At 35.8% G+C, this 17,025-nt stretch overlaps 2 protein-coding genes across 3 annotated transcripts; one reads left to right on the forward strand and one right to left on the reverse strand.

Moving 5' to 3' along the window:
- Positions 1 to 655: 655 nt before the first annotated feature.
- LOC110690984 lies at positions 656 to 7,991 on the forward strand. Of its 2 annotated transcripts, none has more exons than XM_021867910.1 (4): positions 656 to 866; positions 1,988 to 3,776; positions 4,730 to 5,438; positions 6,915 to 7,991. In XM_021867910.1, exons 2-4 carry the CDS (start codon positions 2,057 to 2,059, stop codon positions 7,573 to 7,575), a joined length of 3,090 nt encoding a protein of 1,029 aa, XP_021723602.1. In that variant the 5' UTR covers positions 656 to 866; positions 1,988 to 2,056; the 3' UTR covers positions 7,576 to 7,991. The 2 variants fall into 2 exon arrangements, with proteins under 2 accessions (XP_021723602.1, XP_021723601.1); XM_021867909.1 differs by having other exon boundaries at positions 657 to 866; positions 4,727 to 5,438.
- A 222-nt stretch (positions 7,992 to 8,213) lies between these two features.
- On the reverse strand, positions 8,214 to 12,487 carry LOC110690985 (methyltransferase-like protein 5). Its single transcript, XM_021867911.1, has 9 exons — positions 12,316 to 12,487; positions 12,118 to 12,174; positions 11,871 to 11,968; positions 11,622 to 11,691; positions 10,494 to 10,542; positions 9,304 to 9,392; positions 9,167 to 9,214; positions 8,750 to 8,809; positions 8,214 to 8,648 (listed from the first exon to the last, which is right to left on the reverse strand). The coding sequence occupies exons 1-9, from the start codon at positions 12,373 to 12,375 to the stop codon at positions 8,538 to 8,540; spliced, it is 642 nt and encodes a 213-aa protein (XP_021723603.1). The 5' UTR covers positions 12,376 to 12,487; the 3' UTR covers positions 8,214 to 8,537.
- Between the last annotated feature and the right edge of the window lie 4,538 nt (positions 12,488 to 17,025).

Below are 17,025 nucleotides of genomic sequence, written 5' to 3' on the forward strand. Positions count from 1 at the left end.
AGGCCAATTGGACTTCCGGAGGGTATTAAGGACCATGGTAAACATTTCTGCAATTTTTATATCCGGGCGAAAAAAAGTTAAAAAATTCCAAAATTGAAGGCTAATATCTACGATTTTTGAGAAATTTCGAATGTTTCGGGGCCTGGTGTCGAAAAACATTGAGATTTTAGGGGAATTATCTCGGGTTTATATTATGTCGTTTGGAACCTTATATGATCATTATATGTTGCCATAAATGTTCGTGGTAGACTTGAGTTAATGAAATCGGTGCAAGTTGTAAACTGTTAAATTGGTCGTTTAAAGGCAAATTGGATGGTTCTACCCAGCCAATTGGATTCCCGGAGGGTATTAGGGACCATGGTAAACATTTCGACAATTTTTAATTACAGGGAAAAAAAAAGTCAAAAAATTTCAAAATTTAAAGCTAATATCCACGTTTTTTGATAAATTTTGGAGGTTTCGGGCTGTAAGAAGTGCCGCTTCAGTAAGATCTTTCATCTTACCTAAAAAAAGCGCCAAAAAGCCATGAGGGACTGGGTTGGGCTGATATCATGGTAAAGTGACCACAATTGACTATATGGACTGCCTAATTGGGCTTCAAACAATGTGTAAAAAAAAATGGTATGGAAACATTGAATTAAGTTATCACAATATTCAGAAATGAAGATAAGAAGCTAATGCCCTGCCTTTCATTTCCTTCTTCTTACTCACTTCCACAAACATAGAAATAGAGAGAGACTGACACTCTGAGCTTCTCTATTTTCTTGGTTTATCCTACTTTTCCTCTGACTTTCAACTTTTAATTTCCAAATTTTATCTATCACCCCTTTTGTTTGGAGTTTATTATTCTTAATACAATTAGAAAGGTACGAGCTTTTGTACAATACTTCCTTCTTATGTAGTTTAATTGTCAATTTTCTTTTCCGGCTTGATATTCAATGTTTCTTTGATTATTATGGGTTTATGTTGTGTTCTTGTTTCTGGGTTTTGTTTTTTCTTCTGAAATTATTGTATTAGTTGATTAATCCGGCGTTTGAGCTACTAATTATGAAATTTAAGAATTTATTTGGTAATTTAATTTAAGTTGTAATTTAGACTGTTCATAGTTCAGCTTTATTCAAATGCTTCTGTCAATTGCAGTTGCTGGATTTTTATTTATTTGTTTTAAATTCAAGGTACAATGCAAAAATTTAATTTCTCTGTTCTAATTTATATTTACCCCTTTGATTAAAGTCCGCATTGTAGTAGAATTATCAATTTTGAACGGTTTATTGATTAATTGTGAGAAATTATGGTGTATTTCTGTTATCCCTAGTTTGAAAGGTCCTATATTTGTGTTAGTTTGTAGACTTGGAAAATGTAATGGAATTTGTGGCAATTGGCATTTGTAAAGTATATAGTATAACCAAAGTAATGGGGTTAGTTTAGTTTGGCTAACATATCAATTTTATAATTTAAACAAGCCTCACTTAGTCACTTTTGCTGTGTTTTGAGCTTTAGATTATGGACCTTGTATGTTAGGAGTCATATGATGGTATTTTTGATGGTAATAGTAGAGCATATGCTTGGTCTTTACACAACAGTGCATCTGATTCCCTGGAAAACCTTCGACGCAATGTAAACCTTTGCTTCTCAGATTTAATGAAGATGAGTGTTTAGTCGAGTTTCTAGTAATTGTTTAATTAAGGTATTGACTAGATGATATTATATGTAGATGCCACACCACAGGAAGCATGCTTAGTAAGTTAGCAATTTTCGTTATGTGGGCTGATTTATCATTATCATATGCTATTTCTATCCATACTATGCTTCCAGGTGAAGAATGAGGCACGTGTAATGTATAGTGATATTGGCATGACATTGATAAAATACAACTTTCATCTTATTATAGAATTCCAGCAACATTTCATCATCTTAGATATGTTTATCAGTGTTGAAATGTTCGTAATATGTTGGATGATTAAAGATTCTGATCATTGTTTTTCAGGTGCATAGATGATCTGCTAATTTCAGCAAAACAAAAAAGAGGAGACCATAACTTTATGCACTAGCCTAAATGACGCCTGTAATTCCTTGTTCAGTAAGCAATATTTCATTTATTCCTGGAAATGCATTTACGATAAGGAAGAGCAGGTGTTTTTCCAGATACTCTGGAAACCTTAAAAGGTCTTTAATATCCTCCCAAAAACATTCTATAGCCCTTCCACAAAGCATCACAGTATTTCAACAATTGAAAAATGGATGTTCAAGAATTCAGAAATTATCAGCCACAGGGACAGATGTCGTGTTAGAGGAACAAGATTCATCAGTGGCAGATGAAGCATCTGCTGGACCACCTGAAGAAGTTCAGACAAATGAGGAACCCTCCGCTAAATCTGATACAAGTGCTGCTTCTGCTCAGGTTAAGAGAAGACAAGGCAGGAAGAGTGAGATGCCACCTGTTAAGGATGAGGACCTAGTTGCTGGGGCAATATTTACTGGAAAAGTAAGGTCAATACAGCCATTTGGTGCTTTTGTTGATTTTGGAGCATTTACAGATGGTCTGGTGCATGTTTCCCAATTAAGTGCTAGCTTTGTAAAGGATGTCAATGATGTGGTTTCTATAGGCCAAGAGGTGAAAGTGAGACTATTAGAAGTGAATACTGAGACAAGGAGGATATCTCTTTCAATGCGTGACGATGATAGTAGCAGCAAGCCCCAGCAAAAGAAAGATGGTAGCAGTGACAAGGATAGATCACCTAGAAGGAGCTCAACTAGAAGTTCTCAGAAGAGAGAAGATGTGAAGAAAACCAAGTTTGTCCAGGGGCAAGATCTTGTGGGCACTGTTAAAAATTTTGCACGAAGTGGTGCTTTTATATCTCTTCCTGAGGGAGAGGAAGGTTTTCTGCCGACATCAGAGGAACCAGATGATGGTTTTGGGAACGTTATGGGGAACACATCGCTAGAGGTTGGCCAAGAAGTTAAAGTCCGTGTGTTACGTATTTCAAGAGGCATAGTAACATTAACCATGAAGACAGCGGAAGATGTGAACAAGCTCGATTCAAAGTTGAATCAGGGTGTTGTCCATGAAGCAACAAACCCCTTTGTTGTTGCTTTCCGTAGAAACAAGGATATTGCTGCCTTTCTAGACGAGAGAGAAAAACCCGACGAAGATGCATCTGCTGAAACCTCAAGCAATGATGTTAGTGAAGTTAGTTCTGTAGATGATACATCAGAAAATGTTGAGGCTGCTGCTCCCTCCATTGAGGAAGAAGCAGAGAATACAAACCGTGAAGAAGTTGCAATGACGAGTCAAGATGATGCTCCCGTTGCAGAAGATGAGACAGCAGCAATATCTGGTGTCCCTTTGGCTGACAATGAACAGACAAGTGAGGCCTCTTCAGTTGTCCAGGAAGTTGGGGCAGAAACTCAACCTGAGATTGTTAGTGCGAAAGAAGACGTGCAATTAGAGATTCCCACAGATGAATCCATAGTGGAGACGTCTAGTCCTGACAGCATTAGTGCCTCAAGTGCGGAAGATGAGGCAACAACACCAATACCTTCTCCCCCATCGGCTGAAGATGGAGAGACAAAAAGTGAGGTGTCTCCTCTTAGCCAAGAAACATTAGTAGAAACTCCAGCTGGACCAGCTGAGGATGTTAGTGCAAAAGAGGATGCTTCTGTAGAAATCCCTACTGATGCAGCCAGTGTTGAGACGACTTCTCCTGAGGCTAATGGGAGTATCAATGACTCAAGTGGACCAAATGGATCTTCCCCTCAGGGAAGCGCCTCCAAAGGTGGCTAAACTTCCCGTCTGTTAGTTCCTAATTACATTAAAATTTGCTAGATCTAAAAATATCTTAGTGCATATTATCACAATATTTTAAAGCTTTCAGGATGCCTTCTAAGTAACAGCATTTCTATTTCAAAATTATCTGTATCTTGTTTTTCTCCGTTTTAAAATCTCTAATGACAGTTTTGTGGAGCGTTTGGTTGAGTGAACGTCCCTGATTTTCTGAAGTGTATATGTAAGCACTATGAAGATTGATGTAACCAATTGAACTCAAAAACGAGTTTTCAGAAATTTATGGTCAATTTTTATATTTGTACTACCAGCGTAAATGTTAAATGGAGGTGTGGTTGTTAGTTCTGGTTGAAGGATTATGTAATTAACCTAGTTTTTCAAAGTGTACTTTCTCCCTGTCACATACGAATATTTGTATATTTGTGAAACTTGTCTGGTGTTGTGAAGAACCCCTGCAAAAGCCATGTTAAGTCTAGAAGGTAAAATTGTGACAAACCTTTAGCATGCTATTAATTCTCAACTCTTTTTTTTTTTTTTTTTGTATGAATTTTTCCTGTGTTCTGTGATGTCTATAGGTAGCTGAAGTCATTGTTTTGGTCTAAAATGCTTCTACATTCTCTTCCCCACATTCCACTGCAATAACAAGAATGAAAGATAAAAAGAACTTACAAAGCATTAATTGTTGGATGTTTGTGAAACCAGTCTACCCTAGGAGAAAGGCTGAAGCTCTCTTCATAGAGATAAGACATGCTTTATTTTCAATTGAAGCATAGAAGTATTTGGTTTTTTTTTTATTTTTTTTTTTATTATTTTTAGAAGCCAGATAAATTACATGTCACATACTAATGTGATTGGCTGATTCCTGTAAATAGGATCATGCATAAGCGCTTATCATTGCCTTATTATTTACAGTTTCTGCATCCTTGTCTGTTATGTTTGCAGCAGCTATATCCCCTGCTCTTGTAAAGCAGTTAAGAGATGAAACAGGAGCTGGGATGATGGATTGCAAAAAGGCACTCTCTGAGACTGGAGGTGATATTGTTAAAGCACAAGAGTTTCTCAGAAAGAAAGGACTAGCCAGTGCAGATAAGAAAGCTAGCAGAACCACTGCTGAAGGGAGAATAGGTTCCTACATTCATGATAGCAGAATCGGAGTTCTGATTGAGGTGAATTGTGAGACAGATTTTGTTTCTCGGGGTGATATTTTTCGGGAGCTAGTCGATGATCTAGCTATGCAAGTGGCTGCATGCCCTCAAGTGGAGTACCTTTCTACTGATGATGTTCCAAAAGAAATTGTGAATAAAGAAAAAGAAATTGAAATGCAGAAGGAAGATTTATTGTCAAAACCTGAGCAAATCAGGTCAAAAATTGTTGAAGGGCGGGTTAATAAGAGGCTTGGAGACTTGGCTTTGCTCGAGCAGCCATATATCAAGGATGATAAAGTGGTTGTTAAGGATTGGGTGAAGCAGACAATTGCAACAATTGGAGAAAACATTAAAGTGAATAGGTTTGTGAGGTACAATCTTGGTGAAGGATTGGAGAAGAAATCCCAAGATTTTGCAGCTGAGGTGGCTGCCCAAACTGCAGCAAAACCATCCTCTGCACCAGAACAAGAGAAGCCTGCTGCAGCTGAAATTGAAAAACCAGTTGAGAAGTAAGTTATACCTCGATTTTCCTCTTGTTACAGTATATAATATAATATTATCCTACTTTACTTAGACTCGATAGAAATGTCTGACATAGATGTCGGGTGTGTGTATGTATCAGACATGAGCCTACACGATCATTTTATGGATATTTTGCATGTTCTGGTGTCATACCACGTCTAAGTGTAGAGTATCCGATCACTTGTACAGTAATACTTGATATCATATGAAGGTTTAGAGTAACATAGATATTATTTAATGGCTCTTGTCACAGACCTTATGTTGCAAAATATGAAATGGTATGTTGTGTGCTATCTGTCTATTCATACCTTTTTAATTTATTAGAATTCGGTCTTTCCTACTATCATTCGAACAACCTTTTAAAATTATACAGTAAGTAATACACACTACAGTATTTTAGCCTCATTCTATGATACTTAAGCTTTTCTGGTAAATAACCAGTCTATCACCCTGCTTAGATTTCTGTGTAGTGTGTAAGACTTTTATAAGAAGTAATATATCCCTTGATCTGCTGATTTACATTTGTAATGAGACTAATGACATGTTGAAAGTGATGCACTTCATAAATGATACATATTGATATACGTACATTCACCCATGCAAAGATTGAGCATATATCGTAACTTTTTTGACAGTTTAAGGTTCAAGTCTACTGCATTACTGCTGATCTTGTTATGAATTGTGTAATAATAAAAAAGAGTTGTATTGAAGTCTGAAATTTTAAATGTCTAGCAATCTATTTCACTAGTTGAAGCACTCCTTTAGATACATAAACAATAAAAATACATGCGCATACTCTTGCACTCATTGTTGCAGGCATGGATCAGTAATTTTTGCATTCAAAATGGACATTATATTCCAAGTTTTTAAGAGTCTGATTACTCACATATTATGTGGGATCACTAATTAATCAAGGAGTGAAAGCTGTTTAGGTTCTAGTCAGTTATTGATGCTTTTGTTTAGCATAAATTTCATGGCACAGCATATATTCTCTTTTTCTTTCGTTTTCGTGGTTGAGAAATTGAGATTGTGAAAGGGATCCCACAAAATTTAATTATCTGGTATCGTACTTTAATAGCAGTAAAACAGCTGTCTAAACTTCAGCTGCTCGGTAATCTATAATCTGTATTGCATCTCCACATCAGATATAATACTCCCTAACTTAAAACTACAGCCATTAAATGAAATCAAGGATTTTGAGTTTCCTTGCTTAGCACCAAGGCCATATACATAGTTATTCATAAACAACACTTTTTGTATTCTTTAGTCTTGCCTAAATAACACTGACAGAATAGATCATGTATAAGTGCCTCTGGTGAAACTTGTACTTAGTTTGAAGTTATACTTCTGTAGATTGTTGACAGATTGATGGTCATCACTGCATCACATATGTTGTTCTCTTCTAATTTTTCCTTTAAGTAACATGCTGATCTCAATTTTATTTACTTCAATGCATAATGCAGGGCACCAACAGTAGCAATCTCAGCTGCATTAGTCAAACAATTACGAGATGAAACTGGAGCAGGCATGATGGATTGCAAGAAGGCTCTTGCTGAGACTGGAGGGGATCTTGAGCAAGCTCAAGAGTATCTTAGAAAGAAGGGTCTATCTAGTGCTGAAAAGAAATCTAGTCGGCTTGCAGCTGAGGGAAGAATTGGGTCCTATGTTCATGATGCTCGCATAGGAGTGCTTCTTGAAATTAACTGTGAAACTGACTTTGTGGGTAGAAGTGAGAAGTTCAAGGAATTGGTGGATGACTTGGCTATGCAAGTTGCAGCTTGCCCACGGGTAGAGTATGTATCTGTCGAGGATATACCAGAAAGTATAGTGAGCAAGGAAAAGGAGATTGAGATGCAGAGAGAAGATATATTATCAAAGCCTGAGAATATCAGGGAGAAAATTGTTGAAGGAAGGATTTCAAAGAGGTTAGGAGAACTCGCTCTTTCGGAGCAGCCCTACATCAAAGATGACAGTATCCTGGTAAAGGACCTTGTGAAGCAAACTGTGGCTGCACTTGGGGAGAACATTAAAGTTCGGAGGTTTACCCGGTACACCCTTGGTGAGCAAATTGAAAGTCCTAGCACAGAAACAGAAGCTTCAGAAGTTGAGATTAGTGTTCAATAAATAATATCATAGCATCTGAAGAAAGTTACCAATTCAGGTTGGTGGGACTTTTGAATTCAGAAAGGATAATCTAATTCTTTCGAGTTTGTTGTATCTTTAAAAGGCAGTTTTTGTTTGCTTTTATTGCCTTTGTCTTCTATAATCATCACATATAGCTCAAGTACTAGCAATTATGGTCGTATGGAGAGAAGTCGATGTAGAGACAGAAAGAGGCTGCATCTTCAATTGTATTTTTAAGTTGGGAGGAAACCATGAAACCTTTTTGTAAAGGTGTTTTTGAGGCTTTTATGTATATGTTTATTTTTCACATAGATTACACAGTGTGTACAACATTTTCAGCTAGTCAGTTCAGCTCTGTAAATCATGCAATCATTTTGGCAAAATGAATTATTACTCTGGTTTCCTTCTCTGAACAATCAATCTGATGCATATATCTTACTTCATATGGCCATCTATCAGTTAAGTTTGAAGCTAATGAGCAGTGAGGCCAGTGACCAGACTTTTTTTTCTCGCACTCAGTACATGCTATTAAATTTTCGTATATAACAGAAGAAAAAGTTGTTGGCAATGAATAATACAGTGTATAATCCATATGCTGCCAGCATCTAAATAATCCCAACTCAAGAGATTGCACAAAATTAATCTCAATAACTAAAATCTGATCTTACATAATCACGATCATAAAATAATAATTTCAGAAACTAGTAATATTCAAGTATTACATAAATAATTTCAGGGAATCTCTAAGAAAGAATAAATAGCATTGTGTAGCTTACTAGCTTTCAATTGTGTCAGACTAAGTATTAAAGTATTTTACAGAGGATAATGTGTATATTATCTAGTTGCCTGACTTGACAGTTGATGAGTCAAAATTCCTCTTTACAAGAGAACAGTTTCTGAAACTTGATTCATGCCAAATTCTGTTGGCAAAAGATTTGAAGAAATCACGACCATCTGCAACGTTAAACACCATTTCCAGCTGCTGGTGTGGGCACAAATCGCCAGAGGTCTACTGCAATATCAACCTCTTTTTTTTTATGGAACTTGTACAGTTGTGGGACATCATATCGAAGCTGAAAAAAATCAACAGAGAAAATGAAATGAGTAAAACCTGCTATATCCTGCAAAAGACCATTATATTTGCTCTCTACAGAGGAAAATTTGCAGTACTAACCTCACACAACACCTCAGCACTTTTAGCATTATAGTCTCGCAAGGCTGTCTTTCCCACATGCTGAACGTTGGCACAACCAAAGAAAAGATATAATGAAAACAAAGGTTAAGAATACACTAGTAATTCATAGCATAGGCACTGAACTCAATCTACTAAAATTTTTGCATTACATGTTTACAGAACCTAACAGAATCATGTAAACATTACAAGTCACAATCTACCTCAGGTATATCATATCTACAAGAAGGATCAACAAGGAAACAGCTCATGAGCTCATTAGATGAACCAGAGGGCCAAAACAGCCCTTAACTACAACTTCCAACAAGTTACTAGGAAACATAATTTCTTACATGTAGACTAGACTAAATTTGCTAATCATCAAATAAATAGATTACAGTTTCAATTTAGAAGACTCACATCTCTTGTTGTTGTTTTATGCAAAGAATATACTGCTTGAGAAGCGACCTGAGAAACAAAATTCAAGCAGTAAAAATCAGCAAATCACAAAGAAGTGCACCATTTGAAAATATATCTAGCTAGCTGCAATACAGTACCTTCAAAGCTACAGACAGAAAGTCCATGTCAGCTCCCTTATTGCGGGTTCCAAAAGGAGGGTTCATCACAACTGTATCAACGGTTTTCCCTAAAATAATTCACTAATATTGTTTCAGAACATGAAATCTAACTGTCAGTTTTGATGTTATGTTTTAAGGAAAAAATACAATATGTAACTATATGCTGACAATACAACAACAAAGCATAATGTCAGAAGAAAATTAACTTTAATTGTAGTTAGGATTGACAAGTTATCAAAGATTAAAAAGACAGCATGTATTCTATTTGTGCCCTCTCTGTTTGCGACTAAGTGATACCTCCTTGAAGTCTTTCTTTATATATTTACTTCATTAAGAAATTCGGAATAGACATGAATAATCAACAATAGCACTGAGCATAGCGCTTCAGAGTTTGTCAGGCTTGTCAATAAGATTCAAAGTGGTTGACCTCCTGACAAACCTCTGACCAAAAAAAAAAAACTTTCTATACTTTCTGAAGAATCAAGATTCAACACTTTCTTGTTCCCACCTTCTGCCCACCACCAATGATAGACCTTCTGGATCACCATCCATGGATCAGAAAAGGCCAGTATAGCAGGATTGCATTAGACTTCATATGTTATAAAGACCTCGTTTAAAAGAAAGCATAGAAGTGCATAAATAACAACCACTTCTATTCAACATTATGAATAAGCAAATAATTGAAATTAGTGCATATAAACCATACCTCATTCACTGGAACATTAAATTTAAAGCAACAAAGCCATGACAGCCTCTAAGGTGTCCCAAGGAGCATCAGCATTGCATCAGGAATCTCGATGTTCTATTTTTCTATGAATCTATGATATGGCAGTACGTTGCTAATTGTTGCATTACTATGAAAATTTTGATGGTTTTATTGCTTATTTTTACCCTCAACTAATGAGTAAACCTTTAACCTCTTAACTTTTGCCAAGGCTCTAGGATCCTTGCCAACTCGATGTGCCTCAAATCTTTCAAAACAAGATTGAAGGCTTTGAAGCTCTCTAATAAATAAATACTTCTTCAAAGGAGCATATTCACATAAATAGCTAACAGAATTTAACAGTATGTAGTTATGTACGTGACACCTAACATTTCAGGCAATATTTTTTATAATGAACTTGAAATTAACTTAGAGAAGAAATCACAGAGGTCAAGGGGAAAATTACCTCGGCATCCTAAGTTCCGGATATCACATTGAACAAAATTCATATCCAGCTGCACATATATACAATTAAACAAATGGTTAAATCATAAACAAATTCAACAATATATACCAGTATTGATGCTGGGTCAGGTAAAAAACAATTTAGTTACAATTTTGCTATCAAATTCAAATCACAGATTATAAGTTATCTCTTCCTGTTAACATCCACCCTTTCACCTTTATTTGGGGGGGGGGGGGGGGATTAGCAGACTAAAAACTTATAAGGAAAAGCCAACAAAAGCTACAAGCCTACGACTATAAGAGCGAAGGAGAAGTTTTCTTAATCTCTGTCTATTATTATCATTTAACAGTCTGCTATTATGATGCTCAATTGCGGCAATCAGAGGGTAAAGTAGTGACTAAATCTTCAACTCAACATTGATATCACAATGCTTATTATCAAATGCAAAGTGCAACATATCATATATCCCTAGACGTTATAAAAGCAATCTAAGACTAGAACATTTTCATTTCATATCTAAGGTAGTGACTCTAGTGAGGGATGTACCAGGTGGCATGATTAGCTTTGATCCGGAGTTTTCACCTACTAATAGTGGCTACACAAGTCCAATACAATAGACAAGTTCTGATAAGAGATATTAAGTTCTAATAAGGAGAATTTAGGAAAAATGAATGAAGCCAATAGGGCAGTAACACTAAGCAAAAACCATTGCTTGTCACCAGGTGGCATGATTAGCTTGGAGATTCTTTGCCTAGTTTAGGCCACTTAAGCTCAATTGATAATTGAAACCGATCAACGTCAACTAAATGTAGCTCAATTTTGATATACTGAAAAGAAAGACCTCTAATTAGCTTAAACTCAGTCTAGCCAAGTAAGTGGGATTCCAAATGCAAAACAAATAAATCCATCAAGTTCCACAAACGCCCTTAGGTAGTCAACAACTCTTCAAATTATAATCACAGTCTGTCAGGGGTTAATATTTCGTAATTGATATGTGGTGTATAAGTAATTCTCATCTAGTTCCTTATACCTCAACACTTTCAGTAAACAAGCATCAAAAGGCCAGTAGCATCAGCATATTGAATAATCAGTTAAAATTACAAAACTACAACACATATAATATAATACCTCTAGATCTTCTGCATTTAAGTATGCAATTTCAAGGGATTCAGCGTCCACATCAAAACCTATAACATGACTGTTGACAGCAATCAACGTCAGTCCAAGAAAAAAAGAAGACAACAAACAAACATTCAAACAAACATAACTGAAATACTTCCCACATTCAGTCATATGATAAAAGCTCGATTTTCGGATAAAGGATATTAAACATCAAATCAAGCACTCATGCTCACAGAAATGCTAAAAGAAACTCACTCTGCGCCCAGAAGAGCAGCAGCAATTCCTAATGTGCCACACCCACAACCAAAATCAGCCACCACCTTATCACTTACATCTCCAAATGAATTCTCTGCCTACCCAATTCAAGAAACAAAAATACCCATCAATTATCAATACAGTAAATCGATCCTACTTCAAAAAGATTAAAACTTTCTAATGATATTATGGTATCAACAACAAAATAATGTTATACTAATAAAGAAAGTAATGGGATTATGCATACAGTGTATAACATTCGAGAAGCAATATGAGGGCCAGTTGGGTATTGTTCAAGTTCAATCTGCAGCAACAAAGGAGTAATATATGTAAAATCTTGAATTAAGAAAAATATTGTGCAATAATTTATTGAAAATAAAGAAAAATGGGAAGGAATTAGAAAATTGAGAAGAATTTGTATGTTGGGTTTTACAGAAATTTATACCTTTGGTGAAGCAAACTGATCAAGATTTCCGAGGAGACCCTCTAATTGCTTCAGCTTCATCTTTCTGCCTAATTTCTAAGACCAGAATTTACTTCTTAGTTCTTACTGCATTATTTTGGGACAACCCAGGATTTTGACGAGGGGTTAATGAAAGAACATTAGCCGGATTGATAAATGTACGAGAGAGGGCTATATTACGCCTTTGCGAGATATTGTTATATCCATTCGAATGTACCGTATACTCAAAGTCATAATGATTCATTTATTTGTTTTCATTTTGATGATAGTTTTTCATTTAATCATCAAATGAGAGGAAAAACTAACCTTGGGTTAGGTTAGCTGGGTGTACGTTACACCCGAGTGTATATAACAAATTCAATGCATTTGCGCATGTCATTACTTCCTTCGTTTCATAAAATTTGACACGTTGACTTTCATTATAATTACTCCATATGAATTTAGGATAATTTTAAAGTTACCACAAAAAATGTTACCATTTTTAAACTAACCACCCGTTTAATTTGTTATTTTAAATTACCACCCCTTAATTTAAATAAATGCTCATATTACCACCCATTTCAAAAATCTGGTGGATTTTCCGTCTGTGGGCCCAACCTAACGCTTATTTTGACCATTTTGGCTGATTTTTTCCCCAATTTTTCTCATTAACTCACCGATTTTCCTATAAACGACCAATTTATCGATTTACAACTTGCACCGATTTCATTACTCAAGTCTACCACGAACATTTATGACAAAAAATAATGATAATATATGGGTCCAAACGACATTATATGACCACGAGATGTATTCCCTAAAATTTCAAGACTTTTAGATACCAGTCCCCGAAGACTCCAAAATTTCTCAAAAACTGTGGATATATTAGCCTTCAATTTTTGAATTTTTTGACCTTTTTTCCCCCAGAAATGAAAATTGCCGAAATGTTTAACATGGTCCTTCAAACCCTCCGGGAGTCCAATTGGGAAGGTGGAACCAACCAATTTGCCTTTAAATGGCCAAATTACCGATTTACAACTTGTACTGATTTCATTAATTCAAGCCTACCACAAACATTTATGACAACATATAATGATTATATATGGTTCCAAACAGCATTATATGACCACGAGATGTATACCCTAAAATCTCGAGTCTTTTCGTTAACGGTCCCCGAAACCTCCAAAATTTCTCGAAAAACGTGGATAGTAGACTTCTATTTTGGAATTTTTTGACTATTTTTCGCCCGAAAAAAAAAATTGGCAAAATGTTTACCATGGTCCCTAATACCCTCCGAGAGTCCAATTGGGTGGGTGAAACCATCCAATTTGCCTTTAAACGACCAATTTACCAGTTTACAACTTGCACTGATTTCATTAACTCAAGCCTACCACGAACATTTATGACAACAAATAATGATAATATATGGTTCCAAACGGCATTATATGACCCCAAGATATATCTCCTAGAATTTAAAGACTTTTCGACACCGGGCCCTGAAACCTCCAAAATTTATCAAAAAGTGTGGATATTAGCCTTCAATTTTGGAATTTTTATACTTTTTTTAGCCCGAAAATAAAAATTTCTGAATTGTTTACCATGGTCCCTAAGAACCTAATACCATCCAGGAGTCCAATTGGGAGGGTGGAACCATCCAATTTGCCTTTAAGCGACCAATATACCGATTTACAACTTGCACCGATTTCATTAACTCAAGCCTACCACGAACATTTATGACAACAAATAATGATTATATATATCGTTACAAACTACATTATATGACCCTGAGATATAATCCCTAGAATCTCAAGGCTTTTCAATAGAGGGCCCCGAAACCTCCAAAATTTCTCAAAAAGCGTGGATATTGGCTTTTATTTTTTGAATTTTTAGACTTTTTTCGCCAGAAATAATAACTGACGAAATTTTATTATGGTCCCTAATACCTTTCGGGAGTCCAATTAGGTGGGTGGAACCACCCAATTTGCCTTTAAACGACCTATATATCGGTTTATAATTTGCATTGATATCATCAAATCAAGCCTACCACGAACATTTATGACAACATAAAATGGTCATATATGGTTCCAAATGTCATTATATGACCCCGAAAAGTATTCCCTAAAATTTCAAGGCTTTTCGACACCGTGTCACGAAATATCCAAAATTTCTCAAAAAGTGTGGATATAAAGCCTTCAATTTTGGAATTTTTTGACTTTTTTTTCGCCCGAAATTAAAAATTGTTGAAATGTTTACCATGGTCACTAATACCCTCCGGGAGTCCAATTGGTTGGGTGGAACCATTTAATTTGCCTTTAAACGGTCAATTTACCGATTTACAACTTGCACCGATTTCATTAATTCAAGCCTACCACGAACATTTATGACATATAATGATCATATATGGTTCCGAACGTCATAATATGACCCTGAGATGTATTCCCTAAAATCTCAAGGGTTTTCGACACCGTGCCCTTAAACCTCCAAAATTTAATAAAATGCGTGGATATAATCCTTGAATTTTTGAATTTTTTAATTTTTTTTTCGTTTGCAAATAAAAATTGCCGAAATTTTTAAAATGGTTCCTAATACCCTCCGGGAGTCCAATTGGTGGGTCGAACTATACAATTTGCTTTTAAACGACCAATTTACCGGTTTACAACTTGCACTGATTTCATTAACTCAAGCCTACCACGAAAATTTATGACAACAAATAATGGTCATATATGGTTCCAAACGGCATTATATGACCCCGAGATGTATCCCCTAGAATTTCAAGACTTTTCGACAACGGGCCCCGAAATCTCCAAAATTTCTCAAAAACGTGGATATTAATCTTCAACTTTGGAATTTTTTGATTTTTTTTCGCCCGAAAATAAAAATTGCCGAAATGTTTACCATTGTCCCTAATATTCTCTGGGAATCCAATTGGGTTGGTGGAACCATCCAATTTTCCTTTAAATGACCAATTTGCCGGTTTATAACTTGCATAGATTTAATTAATTCAAGCATACTACGAACATTTATGACAACATATTATGATCATATATAGTTCCAAACAGCATTATAAGACCCAGAGATGTATCTTCTAAAATACCAAGACTTTTCTACACCGGGCCCCGAAACTTCCAAAATTTCTCAAAAACTGTCAATATTAGCCTTCAATTTTGGAATTTCTTGACTTTATTTCGCTCGGAACTAAAAATGCCGAAATGTTCACCATGGTCACTAATACTCTCCTAAAGCCAATTGGGTGGATGAAACCATACAATTTTCCTTTAAACGACCAATTTATCGGTATACAATTTGCACGGATTCCATTAACTTAAGCCTATCACGAGCATTTATGACAATATATAATAATTATATATGATTCCAAACGCCATTATATGTCCCCGAGATGTATACTATAAATTTTCGAGGCTTTTCGACACCGCGTCTCGAAATCTCCAAAATTTCTCAAAAAACGTGGATATTAGCTTTCAATTTTGGAATTTTTTTGACTTTTTTCGCCCAGAAATAAAAATTGCCTAAATGTTAACCATGGTCGTTAATAGCCTCCAAGAGTCCAATTGGGTGGGTGGAACCATCCAATTTGCATTTAAATGACCAATTTACCGATTTACAACTTGCACCGATTTCTTTAACTCAAGCCTACCTCGAACATTTATGACAACATATAATGATCATATATGGTTCCAAACGTCATAAATGACCCCGAGATGTATTCCCCTAAAATCTTAAGTCTTTTCGACAACGTGACGAGACCTCCAAAATTTAATAAAAAGCGTGGATATAAGCCTTCAATTTTTGAATTTTTCAACTTTTTTTCGCCCGCAAATAAAAATTGCTGAAATTTTTACCATGGTTCTTAATATCCTCCGGGAGTCCAATTGGGTGGGTTGAACTATAAAATTTGCTTTTAAACGGCCAATTTACCGGTTTACAACTTGCTTTGATTTCATTAACTCAAGTCTACCACAAACATTTATTACAACAAATAATGGTCATATATGGTTCCAAACGGCATTATATGACCCCGAGATGTATCCCCTAGAATTTCAAGACTTTTCGACACCGGGCTCCAAAATCTCCCAAATTTCTTAAAAAGCGTGGATATTAGTCTTCAATTATGGAATTTTATGATTTTTTTTCGCCCGGAAATAAAAATTGCCGAAATGTTTACCATGGTCCCTAATATGCTCTGGGATTCCAATCGGGTTGGTGAAACCATCCAATTTGCCTTTAATCGGTCAATTTACCGGCTTACAACTTGCACGGATTTCATTAACTCAAGCATACTACGAACATTTATGACAACATATAATGATCATATATGGTTCTAAACGGCATTATAAGACCCCGAGATGTATCTCCTAAAATATCAAGACTTTTCTACACTGGGCCCCGGAATCTCCAAAATTTTTCAAAAAATGTGGATATTAGCATTCAATTTTGGAATTTTTTGACTTTATTTCGCCCGAAAATAAAAATTGCCGAAATGTTTACCATGGTCGCTAATACATTCCCGGAGTCCAATTGGGTGTGTGGAACCGTCCAATTGGGTGTGTGGAACCATCCAATTTGTTGTTAAACGGTCAATTTACCGGTTTACAACTTGCACCGATTTCATTAATGACTCAAACCCGAGAATGACCTGACCTGATTCTAACCTGCAAATTATTGACTTGAACCGAACCAGGCTCTCGAACACGA

This window comes from Chenopodium quinoa, unplaced genomic scaffold, assembly GCF_001683475.1.
Source record: "Chenopodium quinoa cultivar QQ74 unplaced genomic scaffold, ASM168347v1, whole genome shotgun sequence".
NCBI lineage: Eukaryota > Viridiplantae > Streptophyta > Magnoliopsida > Caryophyllales > Amaranthaceae > Chenopodium > Chenopodium quinoa.